The sequence below is a fragment of the Brachyhypopomus gauderio genome, chromosome 11 (assembly GCF_052324685.1).
Source record: "Brachyhypopomus gauderio isolate BG-103 chromosome 11, BGAUD_0.2, whole genome shotgun sequence".
NCBI classification, from domain to species: Eukaryota; Metazoa; Chordata; class Actinopteri; order Gymnotiformes; family Hypopomidae; genus Brachyhypopomus; species Brachyhypopomus gauderio.
In genome coordinates, this window is record NC_135221.1 from 20035387 (window position 1) to 20057155 (window position 21769).

General features: G+C 48.8%; 2 protein-coding genes across 5 annotated transcripts in view; one reads left to right on the forward strand and one right to left on the reverse strand.

Moving 5' to 3' along the window:
• The window catches only part of wwp2 (WW domain containing E3 ubiquitin protein ligase 2), a 31360-nt gene extending 18644 nt beyond the window's left edge, over positions 1-12716 (reverse strand). For 2 of the 3 annotated variants that reach the window (XM_077022609.1, XM_077022607.1), the window contains exons 1-5: positions 12598-12716; positions 10631-10712; positions 9802-9946; positions 9053-9174; positions 8573-8710 (exon numbers count right to left, since the gene is read on the reverse strand). In XM_077022609.1, coding sequence (XP_076878724.1) covers positions 8573-8710; positions 9053-9174; positions 9802-9946; positions 10631-10700 — 475 coding nt within the window. In that variant the 5' untranslated portion in view covers positions 10701-10712; positions 12598-12716. Of the gene's footprint in view, positions 1-8572; positions 8711-9052; positions 9175-9801; positions 9947-10630; positions 10713-12539 lie in introns of all 3 variants that reach the window. The other variant, XM_077022608.1, reaches the window with a different exon arrangement.
• Positions 12717-14446: 1730 nt separating this feature from the next.
• On the forward strand, positions 14447-21674 carry frs2b (fibroblast growth factor receptor substrate 2b). 2 transcript variants are annotated; one of them, XM_077022617.1, is made up of 7 exons: positions 14447-14892; positions 16260-16391; positions 16622-16713; positions 16813-16999; positions 18736-18894; positions 20038-20201; positions 20281-21674. In XM_077022617.1, the coding sequence occupies exons 3-7, from the start codon at positions 16648-16650 to the stop codon at positions 21232-21234; spliced, it is 1530 nt and encodes a 509-aa protein (XP_076878732.1). In that variant the 5' UTR covers positions 14447-14892; positions 16260-16391; positions 16622-16647; the 3' UTR covers positions 21235-21674. The 2 variants fall into 2 exon arrangements, with proteins under 2 accessions (XP_076878732.1, XP_076878733.1); XM_077022618.1 differs by having other exon boundaries at positions 16275-16391.
• Positions 21675-21769: the final 95 nt, after the last annotated feature.

The window sequence follows — 21769 nt, forward strand, 5'->3', positions numbered from 1 at the left end:
CAATCTCTAGCCTCATGTTTCTACACCCCTGCACACACACTCACACACACACTCCCAATCTCTACCCTCATGTTTCTATGCCCCTACACACACACTCACACACACACTCCCAATCTCTAGCCTCATGTTTCTATGCCCCTGCACACACACTCACACACACACTCCCAATCTCTAGCCTCATGTTTCTATGCCCCTACACACACACTCACACACACACTCCCAATCTCTAGCCTCATGTTTCTACGCCCCTGCACACACACTCACACACACACTCCCAATCTCTAGCCTCATGTTTCTACGCCCCTGCACACACACTCACACACACACTCCCAATCTCTAGCCTCATGTTTCTATGCCCCTGCACACACACTCACACACACACTCCCAATCTCTAGCCTCATGTTTCTATGCCCCTGCACACACACTCACACACACACTCCCAATCTCTAGCCTCATGTTTCTATGCCCCTGCACACACACTCACACACACACTCCCAATCTCTAGCCTCATGTTTCTATGCCCCTACACACACACTCACACACACACTCCCAATCTCTAGCCTCATGTTTCTATGCCCCTGCACACACACTCACACACACACTCCCAATCTCTAGCCTCATGTTTCTATGCCCCTGCACACACACTCACACACACACTCCCAATCTCTAGCCTCATGTTTCTATGCCCCTGCACACACACTCACACACACACTCCCAATCTCTAGCCTCATGTTTCTATGCCCCTGCACACACACTCACACACACACTCCCAATCTCTAGCCTCATGTTTCTACGCCCCTGCACACACACTCACACACACACTCCCAATCTCTAGCCTCATGTTTCTACACCCCTGCACACACACTCACACACACACTCCCAATCTCTAGCCTCATGTTTCTACACCCCTGCACACACACTCACACACACACTCCCAATCTCTAGCCTCATGTTTCTACACCCCTGCACACACACTCACACACACACTCCCAATCTCTAGCCTCATGTTTCTACACCCCTGCACACACACTCACACACACACTCCCAATCTCTAGCCTCATGTTTCTACACCCCTGCACACACACTCACACACACACTCCCAATCTCTAGCCTCATGTTTCTACGCCCCTGCACACACACTCACACACACACTCCCAATCTCTAGCCTCATGTTTCTATGCCCCTGCACACACACTCACACACACACTCCCAATCTCTAGCCTCATGTTTCTATGCCCCTGCACACACACTCACACACACACTCCCAATCTCTAGCCTCATGTTTCTATGCCCCTGCACACACACTCACACACACACTCCCAATCTCTAGCCTCATGTTTCTATGCCCCTGCACACACACTCACACACACACTCCCAATCTCTAGCCTCATGTTTCTATGCCCCTACACACACACTCACACACACACTCCCAATCTCTAGCCTCATGTTTCTATGCCCCTGCACACACACTCACACACACACTCCCAATCTCTAGCCTCATGTTTCTATGCCCCTGCACACACACTCACACACACACTCCCAATCTCTAGCCTCATGTTTCTATGCCCCTGCACACACACTCACACACACACTCCCAATCTCTAGCCTCATGTTTCTATGCCCCTGCACACACACTCACACACACACTCCCAATCTCTAGCCTCATGTTTCTATGCCCCTACACACACACACTCCCAATCTCTAGCCTCATGTTTCTATGCCCCTACACACACACTCACACACACACTCCCAATCTCTAGCCTCATGTTTCTACACCCCTGCACACACACTCACACACACACTCCCAATCTCTAGCCTCATGTTTCTATGCCCCTGCACACACACTCACACACACACTCCCAATCTCTAGCCTCATGTTTCTACACCCCTGCACACACACTCACACACACACTCCCAATCTCTAGCCTCATGTTTCTACACCCCTGCACACACACTCACACACACACTCCCAATCTCTAGCCTCATGTTTCTACACCCCTGCACACACACTCACACACACACTCCCAATCTCTAGCCTCATGTTTCTACCCCCCTGCACACACACTCACACACACACTCCCAATCTCTAGCCTCATGTTTCTACACCCCTGCACACACACTCACACACACACTCCCAATCTCTAGCCTCATGTTTCTATGCCCCTGCACACACACTCACACACACACTCCCAATCTCTAGCCTCATGTTTCTATGCCCCTGCACACACACTCACACACACACTCCCAATCTCTAGCCTCATGTTTCTATGCCCCTGCACACACACTCACACACACACTCCCAATCTCTAGCCTCATGTTTCTACACCCCTGCACACACACTCACACACACACTCCCAATCTCTAGCCTCATGTTTCTATGCCCCTGCACACACACTCACACACACACTCCCAATCTCTAGCCTCATGTTTCTACACCCCTGCACACACACTCACACACACACTCCCAATCTCTAGCCTCATGTTTCTATGCCCCTACACACACACTCACACACACACTCCCAATCTCTAGCCTCATGTTTCTACACCCCTGCACACACACTCACACACACACTCCCAATCTCTAGCCTCATGTTTCTATGCCCCTACACACACACTCACACACACACTCCCAATCTCTAGCCTCATGTTTCTATGCCCCTGCACACACACTCACACACACACTCCCAATCTCTAGCCTCATGTTTCTACACCCCTGCACACACACTCACACACACACTCCCAATCTCTAGCCTCATGTTTCTACACCCCTGCACACACACTCACACACACACTCCCAATCTCTAGCCTCATGTTTCTATGCCCCTACACACACACTCACACACACACTCCCAATCTCTAGCCTCATGTTTCTACACCCCTGCACACACACTCACACACACACTCCCAATCTCTAGCCTCATGTTTCTATGCCCCTGCACACACACTCACACACACACTCCCAATCTCTAGCCTCATGTTTCTACACCCCTGCACACACACTCACACACACACTCCCAATCTCTACCCTCATGTTTCTACACCCCTGCACACACACTCACACACACACTCCCAATCTCTAGCCTCATGTTTCTACCCCCCTGCACACACACTCACACACACACTCCCAATCTCTAGCCTCATGTTTCTACACCCCTGCACACACACTCACACACACACTCCCAATCTCTAGCCTCATGTTTCTACACCCCTGCACACACACTCACACACACACTCCCAATCTCTAGCCTCATGTTTCTATGCCCCTGCACACACACTCACACACACACTCCCAATCTCTAGCCTCATGTTTCTATGCCCCTGCACACACACTCACACACACACTCCCAATCTCTAGCCTCATGTTTCTATGCCCCTGCACACACACTCACACACACACTCCCAATCTCTAGCCTCATGTTTCTACACCCCTGCACACACACTCACACACACACTCCCAATCTCTAGCCTCATGTTTCTATGCCCCTACACACACACTCACACACACACTCCCAATCTCTAGCCTCATGTTTCTACACCCCTGCACACACACTCACACACACACTCCCAATCTCTACCCTCATGTTTCTATGCCCCTACACACACACTCACACACACACTCCCAATCTCTAGCCTCATGTTTCTATGCCCCTGCACACACACTCACACACACACTCCCAATCTCTAGCCTCATGTTTCTATGCCCCTACACACACACACTCACACACACACTCCCAATCTCTAGCCTCATGTTTCTACACCCCTGCACACACACTCACACACACACTCCCAATCTCTAGCCTCATGTTTCTATGCCCCTACACACACACTCACACACACACTCCCAATCTCTAGCCTCATGTTTCTACGCCCCTGCACACACACTCACACACACACTCCCAATCTCTAGCCTCATGTTTCTACACCCCTGCACACACACTCACACACACACTCCCAATCTCTAGCCTCATGTTTCTACACCCCTGCACACACACTCACACACACACTCCCAATCTCTAGCCTCATGTTTCTATGCCCCTACACACACATTCACACACACACTCCCAATCTCTAGCCTCATGTTTCTACACCCCTGCACACACACTCACACACACACTCCCAATCTCTAGCCTCATGTTTCTATGCCCCTGCACACACACTCACACTCCCAATCTCTAGCCTCATGTTTCTACACCCCTGCACACACACTCACACACACACTCCCAATCTCTACCCTCATGTTTCTACACCCCTGCACACACACTCACACACACACTCCCAATCTCTAGCCTCATGTTTCTATGCCCCTGCACACACACTCACACACACACTCCCAATCTCTAGCCTCATGTTTCTATGCCCCTGCACACACACTCACACACACACTCCCAATCTCTAGCCTCATGTTTCTACACCCCTGCACACACACTCACACACACACTCCCAATCTCTAGCCTCATGTTTCTATGCCCCTACACACACACTCACACACACACTCCCAATCTCTAGCCTCATGTTTCTACACCCCTGCACACACACTCACACACACACTCCCAATCTCTACCCTCATGTTTCTATGCCCCTACACACACACTCACACACACACTCCCAATCTCTAGCCTCATGTTTCTACACCCCTGCACACACACTCACACACACACTCCCAATCTCTAGCCTCATGTTTCTATGCCCCTACACACACACTCACACACACACTCCCAATCTCTAGCCTCATGTTTCTATGCCCCTGCACACACACTCACACACACACTCCCAATCTCTAGCCTCATGTTTCTATGCCCCTACACACACACTCACACACACACTCCCAATCTCTAGCCTCATGTTTCTACACCCCTGCACACACACTCACACACACACTCCCAATCTCTAGCCTCATGTTTCTATGCCCCTACACACACACTCACACACACACTCCCAATCTCTAGCCTCATGTTTCTACACCCCTGCACACACACTCACACACACACTCCCAATCTCTAGCCTCATGTTTCTACACCCCTGCACACACACTCACACACACACTCCCAATCTCTAGCCTCATGTTTCTACACCCCTGCACACACACTCACACACACACTCCCAATCTCTAGCCTCATGTTTCTACACCCCTGCACACACACTCACACACACACTCCCAATCTCTAGCCTCATGTTTCTACACCCCTGCACACACACTCACACACACACTCCCAATCTCTAGCCTCATGTTTCTACACCCCTGCACACACACTCACACACACACTCCCAATCTCTAGCCTCATGTTTCTACACCCCTGCACACACACTCACACACACACTCCCAATCTCTAGCCTCATGTTTCTACACCCCTGCACACACACTCACACACACACTCCCAATCTCTAGCCTCATGTTTCTACACCCCTGCACACACACTCACACACACACTCCCAATCTCTAGCCTCATGTTTCTACACCCCTGCACACACACTCACACACACACTCCCAATCTCTAGCCTCATGTTTCTACACCCCTGCACACACACTCACACACACACTCCCAATCTCTAGCCTCATGTTTCTACACCCCTGCACACACACTCACACACACACTCCCAATCTCTAGCCTCATGTTTCTACACCCCTGCACACACACTCACACACACACTCCCAATCTCTACCCTCATGTTTCTACACCCCTGCACACACACTCACACACACACTCCCAATCTCTAGCCTCATGTTTCTACACCCCTGCACACACACTCACACACACACTCCCAATCTCTAGCCTCATGTTTCTATGCCCCTACACACACACTCACACACACACTCCCAATCTCTAGCCTCATGTTTCTATGCCCCTACACACACACAAAGTCTCTTAGTCTCCCTCAGGCACAGGAACATGAAGTGAGGGGTTAGGGGTTAACCCTAGATTGAGTGTTAGGGGTTAGGGGTTAACCCTAGAATTGAGTGTTAGGGGTTAGGGGTTAACCCTAGAATTGAGTGTTAGGGGTTAGGGGTTAACCCTAGATTGAGTGTTAGGGGTTAGGGGTTAACCCTAGATTGAGTGTTAGGGGTTAGGGGTTAACCTTAGGGTTAACAACACCCAACACACAAGAGCACAGACCACCAGCACCTCAAAAACTAAAACAAAAATCCAAAAATGTGCAGAAAATAAAATGTTTTGAGTGCTGTGTGTGTGTGTGTGCGCGCATGAGTGCGTGTGTGTGTGTGTGCGCGCATGAGTGTGTGTGTGTGTGTGTGTGTGTGTGTGTGCGCGCATGAGTGTGTGTGTGTGTGCGTGCGCGCATGAGTGTGTGTGTGTGTGTATGTGTGTGCACGTGTATATGAGTGAGTGTGTGTGTGTGTGTGTATGAGTGCGTGTGTGTGCGTGTGTGTGTGCGCGCATGAGTGCGTGTGTATGAGTGAGAGTGTGTGTGCGCGTGTATATGAGTGAGTGTGTGTGTGTGTGTGTGTGTGTGTGTGTGTGTGTGTGTGTGTGTGTGTATGAGTGCGTGTGTGTGTGTGCGCATGAGTGTGTGTGTGTGTGTGTGTATGAGTGAGTGAGTATGAGTGAGAGTGTGTGTGCGTGTATATGAGTGAGTGTGTGTGTGTGCGCGTGTATGAGTGCGTGTGTGTGTGTGTGTGCGCATGAGTGCGTGTGTGTGTATGAGTGAGTGAGTATGAGTGAGAGTGTGTGTGCGCGTGTATATGAGTGAGTGTGTGTGTGTGTGTGTATGTGTGTATGAGTGTATGTGTGTGTATATGAGTGTGTGTGTGTGTATATATGAGTGAGTGTGTGTGTGTGTGTGTGTGTGTGTGTGTGTGTGTATGCGTGTATGTGTGTGTGTGTGTGTGTGTAAATACGAGTGAGTGTGTGTGTGTGTGTGTGTATGTGTATATGAGTGTGTGTGTGTATATGAGTGAGGAAGAGGCAGCACAGCTGAATGTGTGCACACGTTTAAGGTGTGCTCCGTCTCAAATGCCTTTTTTTTTTTTACTAGGTCTGTAGAACAAAGACCTGTTTATGAGGAACCAGAAGCATATGTGTGTGTGTGTGTGTGTGTGTGTGTGTGTGTGTGTGTGTGTGTGTGTGTGTGTGTGTGTGTGTCAGAAAGAGAGCCAGGGGAAATAAGGCAAAACACTAAACTAACAAGAGCTGCCTTCAGACAGAACACAGAGACCTTTACACACCTATCCTTCTACACTGAGGCCTTTATATACCATATATACACGCTTGTACCACACACACACGTAGCGCGCGCACGCACGCACACACACACCATTTCCCCCAAAATCCCAGGAGACCATGAACCCTCTCAAGACCTCTATTCACTCCTAATCCAGACACACACATACACGCTTACACTACACAAATGGGCACACTCATGCACACAAACACTTACACCACACACATACATGCTTAAACCACACAAATGCGTGCACACACATGCTTAAACCACACAAACGTGCACACGCGCTTAAACCACACAAACGTGCACACACACACTCACAATTACACCACACAAATGCACTCATACACGCTTACACCACACAAACGCGCACACTCACGCACATCACACAAACATGCACACACCAACGTACACACATGCTTACACCACACAAATGTGCACACGCACGCATGCGTACAACACACAAACATGCACACTCACGTACACATACACGCTTACACCACACAAATGCGCACACACTCATACACACTTACACCTCACAAACGTGCACGCTCACGTACACATACACGCTTAGACCACACAAGTGTGCACTCACGCACACATTCACACGCTCACATGCATGTGTACTCTCACAGACACACATACAGACACGCTCGCGCACACAAACACTCACCCATATGTACACACACACACACACACACAAAGACACACTATGAGCCCTCTGTCCTCTGAGGGAAAGGAACTGACACAGCCACCATCTCAGTGTAAATATCACGCTGGTCATTTTTTTGTGAGAATGATATAATTGAGCACCATTTCTTAGCTTGGCAAAGGAGCTCACGTGCGTGCGTTATCTTATCTAATCCGGTGTATAACAAGCAAATCAGACATTTATTATGAGAAACATTCATCACTCATGGCACACTGTAATCCATTATAGATACAGCTACACAATCTAATCCTTCATAAACAGACACGTTTAGACAAGCTTTCCTTGTGTACATTTACTGAGAGCAGGAACATGTCAATCACTCATGGCTAACCACAGTTACTAACCATTACTCTCCAAAAACAGTAGCAACTGGAATGCACTACGGAGAGTTAGTTTAACACAATTATATAAACATATACAGCATATCATACATCATAAAAAATATAACAATTGTCTGCATGAGCCAAAGATCTGTGTAATGATTCCAGAGAGCATCACAGGGGTCACCACACACCCATGGCTCGTAGGGGTCACACACTCGAGGCGTACGGGTCACATATTTAGGACACACATTAGCCCCAGACATCTGTGCAGACATACCCCTGCACACAGCCGCTACCACACACTCTGGAACTCTTTACAGAGTGACTGTGAGTGGGTGTGTTATAAGGCGGGACTCACTGTCTGTTGCTGAGCTGCCATTGGGCAGAGATCCCAGATCAACAACCAGGCCGTCCAGACAGACGCTGAGTTCACCTCCTGCTACAACCAACCCTTTGTTCTCCGTCTGCAGCACCAAACGGACCTCCAGGTTCTCCACTGGGAGAGAGAAAGTGAGGGGGGGGGGGCGGCGACAGAGGGGGAGGGGACATTACAGAGGGGGAGGGGACTAAGCAGCTTGTTCTTGCTGACCACAATGGCGTTGCCGTGAGTGAAGTGATGTGTGTGTTTCAAAAAAGGTCTAGAAGGTACCGCTCATCAAGACAGCTTTGTTGAAAATACACTACACATTCTGATCATTAAAAATATTTAAAATACAAATCCCACCTAGAGACAGTAAACTAGTGTCCAGAGTCATACCACTACCGTCTAGGTGTTGTGCATCTAGGCTCTCTGTGTCCGTGTTGGAGGGTGTGTGGTTCTTTCGGGCCTTTAACGTACTTTTGCCGTCGTGCGTGCGGAGTGTGTCCAGCAGGTCGATGGATGCACTACCCAACAGCTCCTTCCTCAGTGTGTGACAGCTCCACAGTTTCAGGTCCAGGTGGCTTTGAGGAGTCACATTCCTACACACACACACACACACACACACGCACACACCTCATTGGAGTACAACTGCAGATGATTGTAACTGAGCAATGGGAGAAATCACTTTTAAAAAGACTTTTAACTGCCCCTCCCACACCTGTGGACAAGACTACCTGCCCCTCCCACACCTGAGGACAAGACTACCTGCCCCTCCCACACCTGAGGACAAGACTACCTGCCCCTCCCACACCTGAGGACAAGACTACCTGCCCCTCCCACACCCGAGGACAAGACTACCTGCCCCTCCCACACCCGAGGACAAGACTACCTGCCCCTCCCACACCTGAGGACAAGACTACCTGCCCCTCCCACACCTGAGGACAAGACTACATGCCCCTCCCACACCTGAGGACAAGACTACCTGCCCCTCCCACACCTGAGGACAAGACTACCTGCCCCTCCCACACCTGAGGACAAGACTACCTGCCCCTCCCACACCTGAGGACAAGCCTACCTGCCCCTCCCACACCTGAGGACAAGACTACCTGCCCCTCCCACACCTGAGGACAAGACTACCTGCCCCTCCCACACCCGAGGACAAGACTACCTGCCCCTCCCACACCTGAGGACAAGACTAGGAAGAGGAAGGAGAGAGGAAGGCTTACAGGGTGAGGTCCTCATTCCACTGCAGTTCCTGCTGTCCACTGCGTTTGCCCGTTTTCTTGGTTTCGCTGCTCAGGCCATCAGCCGTCACCTCTACAAATGAACTAAGACGGGAGAGACGGCGGGACTGTGGCCGGGCCGAGATCACTGTCCCACACACACACACACACACACACCAGAGTCGACATTAATCACACCACTGCCAAGCACAACCAGCTAACAAACAGCACCAAAAACAGGCTGACATTTGATACATCTAATCCAGCGTTAGGATTAACCCCAACACCTAACCCTAAGACCTAAACCTAGCCCCTTATGCCTTACCCAGTACCATAGTCTGCACAACTGTCCAGCCTGAAACACTGTACCCTCCAGGATTGCTGGTTAGCCTTCATGCTACAATTAAGGGTGACTCTTGAAGTAGTTATTTACTTCAATCACACTGCCCTCACTGACACTGCATTAAAATCTACTTACATAACGATGTTATGTTCACATAAACTCTCATATTAGAAACGTGGCAACATCCAGATATGTCATCTCAATTACATCTCACACTTAAAACCACACTGGTTCTTAGTGAGCATAAGTGCAAGTCTGAAATTTGCACAGACTAAAGTATCCAGACAAACAACATGGAAGTAACCATCGCCCTCCAGTGGACACAGGAGTGACGTGCAAAAAGATGAAGGCTGGAATCATTCATTTACTCTCCTTTCCTACACTGGTGATTACGTAGGTTATTCCCACCCATTACACCTGTCCTATTGATTCATTAATGTGTGAGAACTGGGGACAGAAGCAGAGAGGAAGTGTAAGTTTGAATTTTACCTTTGAGGGTGAGCTGGGATTTCTCTGTGCCCTGGACACTACCTGGTCTGCTCACACTGGCAGCTGCCATTACATCACAGCTCTAAACACACACCACCCCACACACACATCCCCCACACACCCATCCACACCAACACACCCATCCACAAAGCAACACACACACACATCCACCAACACACCCATCCACAAACCAACACACACACACCAACACACCCATAGACATTCATACACACCCACCAACATGCACACATACACATGCACACCCACACAAACACACGCTTATCAGTTTGCAGCCTTCACAAGTTCCCCAATATTTACAATTTTACCACTTGGTAATGTTAACATCCTATAACATTATAGTTTCTTGTTTGCTATATGCTGCTTCTCTTAACATTATATACACCTGCTACTAGCTACAGTGTTGTGTAACAACACTAACAGTGTAACAGTGATGCTGTTTCCCACAGACATGAGAATATGAAATATGAATGCGTTTATGTGCTATTAAATCCCTTTCGGGCCTTGGTCATGTCAATACAATCTGACTAAAGTAAAGCGCAACGAGGCCGGGTCAGAGCACGCGTGGTTCCGGCTGACCCAGATGAACTTTAATCACACTCATCACATAACCAACATCTCTGAACATCAACACCAAGGACGTCAGCCGCTAATGCTAATAGAAATTACACACAAGACTAGTTGCAATTACTTTTACGATGACTACCAAGAGCATCTGTACCAGATGATTTAGGTGTAATCTACAGTACCAGATGATTTAGGTGTAATCTACAGTACCAGATGATTTAGGTGTAATCTACAGTACCAGATGATTTAGGTGTAAGCATCAGTACCGGATTATTTAGATGTAATCATCAGTACCGGATGATTTGGGTGTAATCTACAGTACCAGATGATTTAGATGTAATCTACAGTACCAGATGATTTAGATGTAAGCATCGGTACCGGATGATTTAGATGTAATCATCAGTACCGGATTATTTAGATGTAATCATCAGTACCGGATGATTTAGGTGTAATCTACAGTACCAGATGATTTAGGTTTAATCTGCAGTACCAGATGATTTAGGTTTAATCTACAGTACCAGATGATTTAGGTTTAATCTACAGTACCAGATGATTTAGGTGTAATCTACAGTACCAGATGATTTAGATGTAATCATCAGTACCGGATGATTTAGGTGTAATCTACAGTACCAGATGATTTAGATGTAATCTACAGTACCAGATGATTTAGGTCTAATCTACAGTACCAGATGATTTAGGTCTAATCTACAGTACCAGATGATTTAGGTCTAATCTGCAGTACCAGATGATTTAGGTGTAATCTACAGTACCAGATGATTTAGGTGTAAGCATCAGTACCAGATGATTTAGATGTAATCATCAGTACCGGATGATTTAGGTGTAATCTACAGTACCAGATGATTTAGATGTAATCTACAGTACCAGATGATTTAGGTGTAATCTACAGTACCGGATGATTTAGGTGTAATCTACAGTACCGGATGATTTAGGTTTAATCTACAGTACCAGATGATTTAGGTCTAATCTACAGTACCAGATGATTTAGGTTTAATCTGCAGTACCAGATGATTTAGGTTTAATCTGCAGTACCAGATGATTTAGGTTTAATCTGCAGTACCAGATGATTTAGGTTTAATCTACAGTACCAGATGATTTAGGTGTAATCTACAGTACCAGATAATTTAGGTTTAATCTGCACTGATCTGCGGGTTGGTGACACTGATGTGATAAATCACACTACACGTCTCGTTTAGGATAAACACGGAAGCGAATTCACTCCTGGATACGACTCCTAAAACTTAACTTCACAAAACGGGACTATCGCGTTAAGGCAGCGCGACTAAAACAGTTCACAACCACATACGTGTTTTCTTCCAGCCAATAATCCATAAAACAAGACAGCGTCGCACTGTTAATCGTACCGTTCCGCCGCGCTCTGCTTCTGCTGCTTAGCTAACCGCTTAGCCTGCACTTCCGCCTTAGTGGTCACATGACACAAACGCAAACGCGGTGAATTGTGGGTCGCTTTACGTGCGTCAAGTAGATTATTGAATTGAGATGCACCCAATGTGTGTGTGTGTGTACATGTTTGATTCAGTGTTATTTTAACTTTTTAAACAATTGGAACTTTTTTAAACGGTTGTAATATTGTATTCGTAATATTTGGATCATAAAGTGGTAATATTTTGTTCATTACGCAACGTAAACTGTAATTTTAGAGCAACTTCAATACGATCTCCGTCGATTTGTAACGTCCAAGGCACAAACAGCCTATTGTCCAAGGACGACGACCTTTAACGTTGCATCTATCTTTATTGATAACTTGTAAAATTAGGACGTCCCAACAAAAGCACATATGGAGGAGATATGACACTGGCCATCTATGTAAATAACATAAACAAATGGAAAATGCCTCAACAGCTTTACTGGATTTGCTAGTCGTAATCAACAGTATCAGCAACACTACTGCATTACCGCTGGCTAGGGTTAGCGTATCCCCAACACTACTGTATTACTGCTACACTACACTACACTACTGTATTACTGCTGTCTTTCCCGATGACAGACACGTCCCTGTGATGTGATTTATGTTCATTTGAGCGACACCTGAAGCGCGCAACCCCACGCAGAGAACCCCGTGACATTGACATGTATCAGCCAGCAGGGGGCGCCATGGTACAAGGAGAGCAGCGTTCTGTGTGTCGCTGGCGTGTCCAGCTTCCATTTCAAAATAATGGGGTCTGATCATAAGAATTCGCTGGAGAACGATCAAGCTTTGCCAGAGCATGCGAGAAGCGGTTGGTCAGGGTCGATTGAACAGACCAAGATCATCTTGTAACATACTTGACGCATGGGAACAGGCAGCTGTCAGTTAGTTCTGTAGATCTACTTCAAACACCGATAATAAAAGTACCTTAATGCAAAGTTAAACTGATCAGGCATTACTACAGAGGTATTATTGGACACTTTACAGGAAACTAAAACCCACCTGTTGCACTGCAGTTCACACAGAATTGTTGGCTGTTTGGATGACAGACTATTCTAAACCCCAACCCAGACTATTCTAAACCCTAACCCAGACCGTTCTAAACCCTAACACAGACCATTATAAACCCTATTCCAGATCATTCTAAACCCTGACCCAGACCAAACCCTAACCCAGACCATTCTAAACCCTAACCCTAAGCCCAAGCTTGACCATAACTCCAGCAAAAGGGCCCTGTCTGGTAATACTTGGGCAAAGCGTAAAACAGGCCAGTGCCATGTCATTGTCACTGCTGTGTGGAGAATAGTCTACTACTCGAACATAACATTACCATATGAACAGTTCTGAGCCCTCGTGGGGATGCTTGACAAACTGTGTGGCTTCACACGAGCTAGTCAGTAATAGTAGACTTATATTATGCACATACAAGTTGTGATCATTTAATCAACTGAATGATGGCTACTGTTTCAAACTGAGACCAATATATTGATACATTGTGTATGCATTTTATGGGGCAGTACACCAAGACAAAACAATGACAATTAATTAAAATAATTATATACATAAATACAATTATTTAACATAATACATATGGCGCTTTACGCTAGTAATGACATAATGGTAGTCTTTCATGTCGTGGAAAACAGACTGTCAAGCCAATTCAGTGAATGAATTCAACAGAACGAGACAACATTGGCTTCAGTTTCCATTTTCTTTCCAAACTGCTTTTCGCCCATGTAAAGGACGACTATTGGTTCACCAGTCTGACGCATGCGCAGTACGCGAGTTAGCCCACCAACCCACCAGTCAGCCTGCCAGCCAACTAGCTAGCTAGCTGCTAACACAACATCGACTCACATCAACTTCAGTGACTCGAACTAACGAAAACCGAGAAAATCGTGGCAATTCGGATGTCTCACGCGAATATTTAGCGAACAATAATGAGTTTACATTCTGGAAATCGACTTGGGTTTTGTGGCGATTAGCTAAGAATCTCTTTAAAAGGTTTAGTTCGTTACTTCAGTGTTGCCGTTTTGGCGCTCGGGACACTTTTGTGAGATTGACCGTTAGCGGCTGGCTGTCCGGCGCTCGCGCCGCTGTTCGGCTCTCGCGCCGCCGTCCGGCTACACAACACGGATGAGAGAAACTCGCAGGTCGCCCAAGTCACGTATAACATTCGTGGCCGAAGAACGGCGGGTTCGCTTTAGCGGAATACAGTAATACAGCAACGGTAAGTATTCGTCTTTTCAGTGTCCGGTCCACCGCTCGGTTGTTAATTATGTTTTCTACACGTCTCCCGTCCCGTATTTAGCGAGCGGGCTAGCCACGTTAGCTAACTTAGCTGTCGTACATGGCGTTTATTAAAATAATAGAAGCTAACGGCTATCTAGCCGAGCTAGCTGCGCGAGGTCTTCACACGGTTCGGTTTCTGAGTAAAATAAACGAGGTTTTGTGGCGGTTATTACGACGTTATAACGTATTGAGCCAGCACGAACCCCTTTCTCCGGTACCTCAGCAGCCCAGTTAGCCGTGTAGGCTAGCCAGCGAGCTAACGGCACCGTAGTCCGCTAACAACACGGAACCCCTGAGGTAAGCTACACCGAAGCTTCGCGGGTTTAGTGGAGCCACACAGAGCCCGCGGTGGTCGTGTGGAGTTGGGGGTGAACCTCGCCTCAAGTGTGTCCCAACACTGACAGAAATACTGACGCTTAAACTGGTGAAGAAGAAGCTGAATTCAAAGTTTTGAAGGACATATTTAGCCGCGTAGCTAGTTTCGCCTCACACGATAACGTAAAGGTTACATTAGTTAAACACGGGCTTGGCCGACATGTTTTAAAGTGTTGGGTGCTTGTGTGGTTTTACGCTCATTTGTTACCCCACCGCGAACCTTAATGGTGGGTTTATGTACCGATGTGTGGGCTGGTTCTGAGTAGCGCTGCCTCAGAAAAGTGGCACTTTGGTGTAACCGTGTTAAGCTAGCGAGGCTAACTCCGCACGTAGCTACACTTACACGTTTATCCCGCTGGATGTGTTTTATTCACGGTTACATTTGCGACGGCGAGTCGAGGCGATGTTGGGTTTTTTTTCTTGAGGCGGCGACAAAATGCTCTTCAGACAGGATGAAGAAAATGTTGGTGTAGCTTCCGAGCGAGAGGGAGGGGCGCGTTATGAAAATATGTCAGGAATTTTTCATTCTCCAAACCATCTCGGCGTTTAAAGATCAACCGCTCGGTCTTGGGGGGGATAACTGAATAACTCAGACATCGTGTTGGTGTACCTCGCCCGCTTGGTCATCTCGATCAGGCTTCACTTTCTGCGTCCAAGCATCTTTTTTTTACTCGCCTTAACGTCTGGTGTTTTGATCAGGGTTTAAAATGTTTATTCATAGGAGTTGGGGTTTAGCTAATGTCAATGTCCTCGACTTTTTAAGTAATCAGCTTTGTTAGGATCAATATGAATTCATTAGTTTTGTTTCTGTTGCGCTGTTTACAAAGATCTTGTCAGTAAAGCTCTTAGCGAGCATCCATAAATAAATATCTATATTCATTCAGGCGGATAAATGGCGTGCTGTGGTTTGGTTGGAATTGTTTTAAACAGCGCATCAAACTGCAGGATCAACCGTCGCCACAGCTAGAGGCCGTACACATCAAGAACCCTGATCCAGTACATATCGAGAATGTCTGTCCGTCTGGTGCTGAACGAGTCAGGAACCCCGATGGCTGAGTCTAGGTAAGTGCTTGCTGGTCTCATATGCATTCTTAACTGTGCTACATACATAGATATGGCACTTTTAAAAAGATCTGGTTTATCCAGTTTAAAGTCCCAGTGGTGTCATGTGCCTGTGTGCTGGTGTTGTGTGTGTGTGTGTGTGTGAGTGTGTGTGTGTGTGCTTGTGCTGGTGGCCTGTGCGTGTGCTGGTGTCCTGTGTGTGTGTGCTGATGGCCTCTGTGCTGTGCCAGGCACCCAGTGGTCCTCTGAAGAAGCCATGGGAAGCTGTTGGAGTTGTCCAGACAAGCAGTCCATTCCTGACAATCACCAGAGTAAATTCAAGGTGGGTGTCCTGTGGTCGTGTTGAGTGTGAGTCCATGCGGTGTGTGTGTGTGTGTGTGTGTGTCTGTGGAGCCGCTGACGTGCTGGGTGCCGTGTGCAGGTGGTTAACGTGGATGATGATGGGAACGAGCTGGGGGCAGGAGTCATGGAGCTGACAGAAGAAGAGCTGGTCCTCCGCACGCACAAGTGTGATGCCGTCAGGTGGCCATACCTCTGCCTGCGTCGCTATGGCTACGACTCCAACCTCTTCTCCTTCGAGAGCGGCCGACGCTGCCAGACTGGGCAAGGTACTGAACCTCCACACACCTGGACCTCCATACACCTGAACCCCCACACCTGGGTTAGGTTAGGAAGCCTGGTTAGGTTACATGGTATCTGCAGTGGTTCAGATATTTCCACTGGTTCAGATATCTTAAGGCTGATCAAGCGCCATTAACCCAAAAACACATAATATGCTGCAGTGCAAACACAGAAACTTTATTGATTTGATTTAGTGTTTGACAAACTACCATTCCAGCAGTCGGAATGGGCCGCGGACCGGTACCGGTCTGTGGGTCATTTGGTATCGGGCCGCACATAATATTTTTTTTATCGACGATCAGTCACAGATCAGAGTTTTTATTTTGGGGGGGAAAAAGGATTTTTGCATATGGTTAGTTTTATTTTTATGTGCTTTATATTTGTTTTTATACCAGTCGTATCATTTTATTTAGTCGTATTTACCCCCCACGCTTTAAAGGCTGGTCCGTGAAAATATTGTCTGACATGTAACTGGTGGCACAAAAAAGGCACCGCTGGTGTAGAACATTCAGGTGTTAGCCAGCGACTTTTACACTGTACGGAAAAATGCCCTAATAGTGTTCTCATGACCCAGGACACAGATAACATTTTTTATGGTGGAGATATTAAGTCGGGTATTCATTATTTAGTCATGGTAGTCAAAAAGTGGATTTGCATCCTCTGTACATGTATGTATTCAGTCAGGGTTTTCTTAGAAGGATATTCTCTAAAACTGTTACAAAATGTTATAATGCAATAATTATTTAGAGATCAATATAGAAAAATGTATCGTGATCATTTTTGGCTGTCTGGCCCATCTATAGGTTAGGGTTATTAAATGTTAGTGCGGAGTCCCAGAGGTAGGTGGTGCTGGGTATGGATGTGTGTGAGGCTTCGTTAATGTGTAGTACCATAATGAGGTTGAGCATGTGTGTTAAGTTGGAGGTTAATACAACACAATCGCAAGGATGTCAGAAATGGATCGTGTAGGTGTGAATTTCCAGTAATCAATGAGAACAGACAGGTTCTGTAAAAATACCCTAACAGAGAGGCTCAGGCTGGATGAGTTCGTAAATATTTTATAATCATTATTTTGAGTTTGATGTAATTTATTTCACTGCTTTTTAAAAAAGTAATTGAATGTAGATTTAGTTTGTGGTGATTAGCGCCACAGCTTAGAGGACTGTCACCGGTTACATCTCACTTTTCATTACTGTTGATTTATTCAGTATGCCTGTTGATAATGTGTGGTAAGGTGGTGTAATGTGTGGTAAGGTGGTGTAATGTGTGGTAAGGTGGTCCTGATGCCCCATCACTTATTTATTATGGAGATGCTTCAGGAATAATGACTTGAAGTTGAATTTGTGCAGCTTTTTGCCCACTGATTAATGTGACAATGTTAACTTTGACCCCACTGTGAACTTTGACCCCACGCTTTCAAAAGGATGAGCTTGAGAGAGCAGGGGCCCTGGGCTCCATGCGGTGAGTAAAGGTCAAAGGTGGCTTGCTGTGCCCCCCTCCCCAAGCGAGCCCTGCCCCTCTGGTCCTGCGGCGGGACCCCAGCAGGACAGGGCTGCAGTGTGTCTCGTGTTCTGGTCTTGTCTTTACGTTCATCATCAGGTTGTGTGTTGAATACACTTAGTGAGCATCACTTGATGGCTGTGTGGGGTGTTGTGGTTGCTATTAAGGTGGTGTAACGGTGGTGTAACGGTGGTGTAACACTGCTGCCTGTGTTCTGCTGCAGGGATCTTTGCGTTTAAGTGTGCGCGTGCAGAAGACATCTTCAATATGCTGCAGGACATCATGCACAATAACAGCATCAGTGTGGTGGAGGAGCCTGTGTGTGAGCCTGCACTCAGTCAGGCAGAACCAGACCCCCCACTCACCCCACGCACACCCACCAGTAAGAGAACCGCACACACACACCCACCCACCAGTAAGAGACCCGCTCACACACACACACACACACACACACACACACACACACCAGTAAGAGAACCACGCACACACCCACCCACCAGTAAGAGACCCGCTCACACACACACACACACACCCACCCACCAGTAAGAGAACCGCACACACACACACACCCACCAGTAAGAGAACCACACACACACACCCACCAGTAAGAGAACCACACACACACACCCACCAGTAAGAGAACCACACACACACACCCACCAGTAAGAGAACCACACACACACACACCAGTAAGAGAACCACACACACACACCCACCAGTAAGAGAACCGCACACACACACCCACCCACCAGTAAGAGAACCACACACACACCCACCAGTAAGAGAACCGCACACACACACCCACCAGTAAGAGAACCACACACCCACACACACCCACCAGTAAGAGAACCACACACACACACACCAGTAAGAGAACCGCACACACACACACACACACACACACACACACCAGTAAGAGAACCGCACACACACACACCCACCAGTAAGAGAACCACACACACACACCAGTAAGAGAACCGCACACACACACACACCCACCAGTAAGAGAACCGCACACACACACACACCCACCAGTAAGAGAACCACACACACACACCAGTAAGAGACCCGCTCACACACACACACACCCACCAGTAAGAGACCCGCTCACACACACACCCACCAGTAAGAGAACCGCACACACACACACCCACCCCAGTAAGAGTACTGCTCACCCCATGCACACCCACCAGTAAGAACTGCACCCCCACTCACACTACACCTACCCACTAGTAAGAGAACTGCTCACACACACACGCACACACCCCATTAAGAAAACTGCCCACACCCACCAGTAAGAGTAATGCACCCCCATTCACACCCCCCCCCCCCCCACTTGTAAGATTACCACAGCCCCACTAACCACACACACACACACACACCACAGTTCCACACCCAGCCTCCCTACAGTATTTAAACAGACACATTATGTATGTGCAGTTGCACTGTGAGGTGTTTGTTTGATGAATGTGGTGTTTGTCTGATGAATGTGGTGTTTGTCTGATTAATGTGGTGTTTGCCACAGGCACCTCTCTGCCCGCTCTGCCCAACGGGAGCCTGCGTTACCCGTCGCTGGGCGAGGCCTCGTCTCACCCCTCCAGCAGACACCCGTCAGTGGGGAGCGCCCGCCTGCCCTCTGTGGGAGAGGAGTCCACACACCCCCTGCTGGTCCCAGACGAGTCTGTACGAGTGAGTGTTGTGTGGTCTCGCTGCGGTGCCCCGGGTCCTGCGTGACAGCGGTACTGATGCCTCGCCGCTCTTTCTGCAGGGTCACACGTACGTCAACACCACGGGTCTCCTGGAGGAGCCGCAGAAGGACGGCCCCGCCCCCCACAGCCCAGCCGCAGCGCAGACCCACGAGGCCCCGCAGGCCCCAGAACCGGGGCCACGCGTGCAGCTGGAGGCCGAAGGTGTGAGGTTCGTGCTGGGCCCCACCCCCGTGCAGAGGCAGCTCATGGCGAGGGAGGGGCAGTTGGAGTCGGGAGGGCAGAAGTGTTGCGTACGGGCGGAGGAGGGGCCACCCGGCTCCGCCCACAGCGCAGACAGGAGTCTGTCTGCTCAGCCCAGGCCGGACTGCACGGACGTGGCCGAGGTCAGCAGGGCGGAGGACGCGGTGGAGCAGTCGAACGGCCCCGCCCCCAGCCACCACGGCCCCTCCCGCCGGCGTAACCGCCCCCCGCCCCTCAGCCCCGACGCCAACGTCAACAACTCCGCCCAGCGCAGGACGGCGCTGTTGGACTACGAGAACCTGCCGGCCCTGCCGCCCCTGCGGGAAGACCCCCGGGCCAGCGACGAGGACGCGGACGGCGACGGCCGGGGAAAACCGCTCAACGGCTACCACAACCCCCGCCAGCCCAGCCCCGACCCCACCCACCTCTACATCAACACGGAGAACGTGACCGCGCCCCTCAGCGCCGGGAAGGTGGAGTCGGCCCGCTGGCGAGACCGATCCGTGTTCAGCTTCGACTTCCGGCGGCCGTGCGAGGCGCACGCGCTGAACTACATCGAGGTGGAGACGGAGAGGGGGTCGGACTCCAGCGCCCCGCAGACCCCCAAAACGCCCACCTCGCCCCTCCCCCACACGCCCACGCGCAGGACGGAGCTGTACGCCATCATCGACGTGGAGCGCACCGCCGCCATGTCCAGCCTGCAGAAAGCACTGCCGCGCTACGACGGCACCTCCAGGAAGACGCGACACAACAGCGTGGACTTGCCTATGTGAGACCTGTGCTCCGCCCCCCTGCCCAACGCCCCGCCCCCTGCTGCACTTTTTTTTTTCTCCTCCCAAGGCAGGCGGGCTCACACTCAAGAATGAACACCTGTAGGACATTGTGATGTAGTTGACCGAGGCACAGAGAGGCTTCACCACACAATCATTTTATTCCTATGGCGATATACTACTACTGCCTTACACTCGGTTACCAGTGCCTGTGTATTGTGGTTTTATTATGTTAATAACAAGGTTGGACTACAGTCCTTGTCCATTCCATACAAATCAGTATTACTGATCAAGCATTCCTGGGGTTTGTTGTGTTTTTGTATTGAAATGACACTACAGGTTATCAGGATGCAGGGACGTTACGGTACACTACAGCTGAGGGTTTTTTGACTGCGTATAGATTTCACTACTCGGCACAATAAAAGTCTATTTTGTTTGATTCACATTTGTAATGATATAGAGTATGACTTGAGGCCCTGCCCCCTGATCTGGGAGCAGACGGAGGGTGTGTTCCAGTCCTGCATGCTTGAGGCCCCGC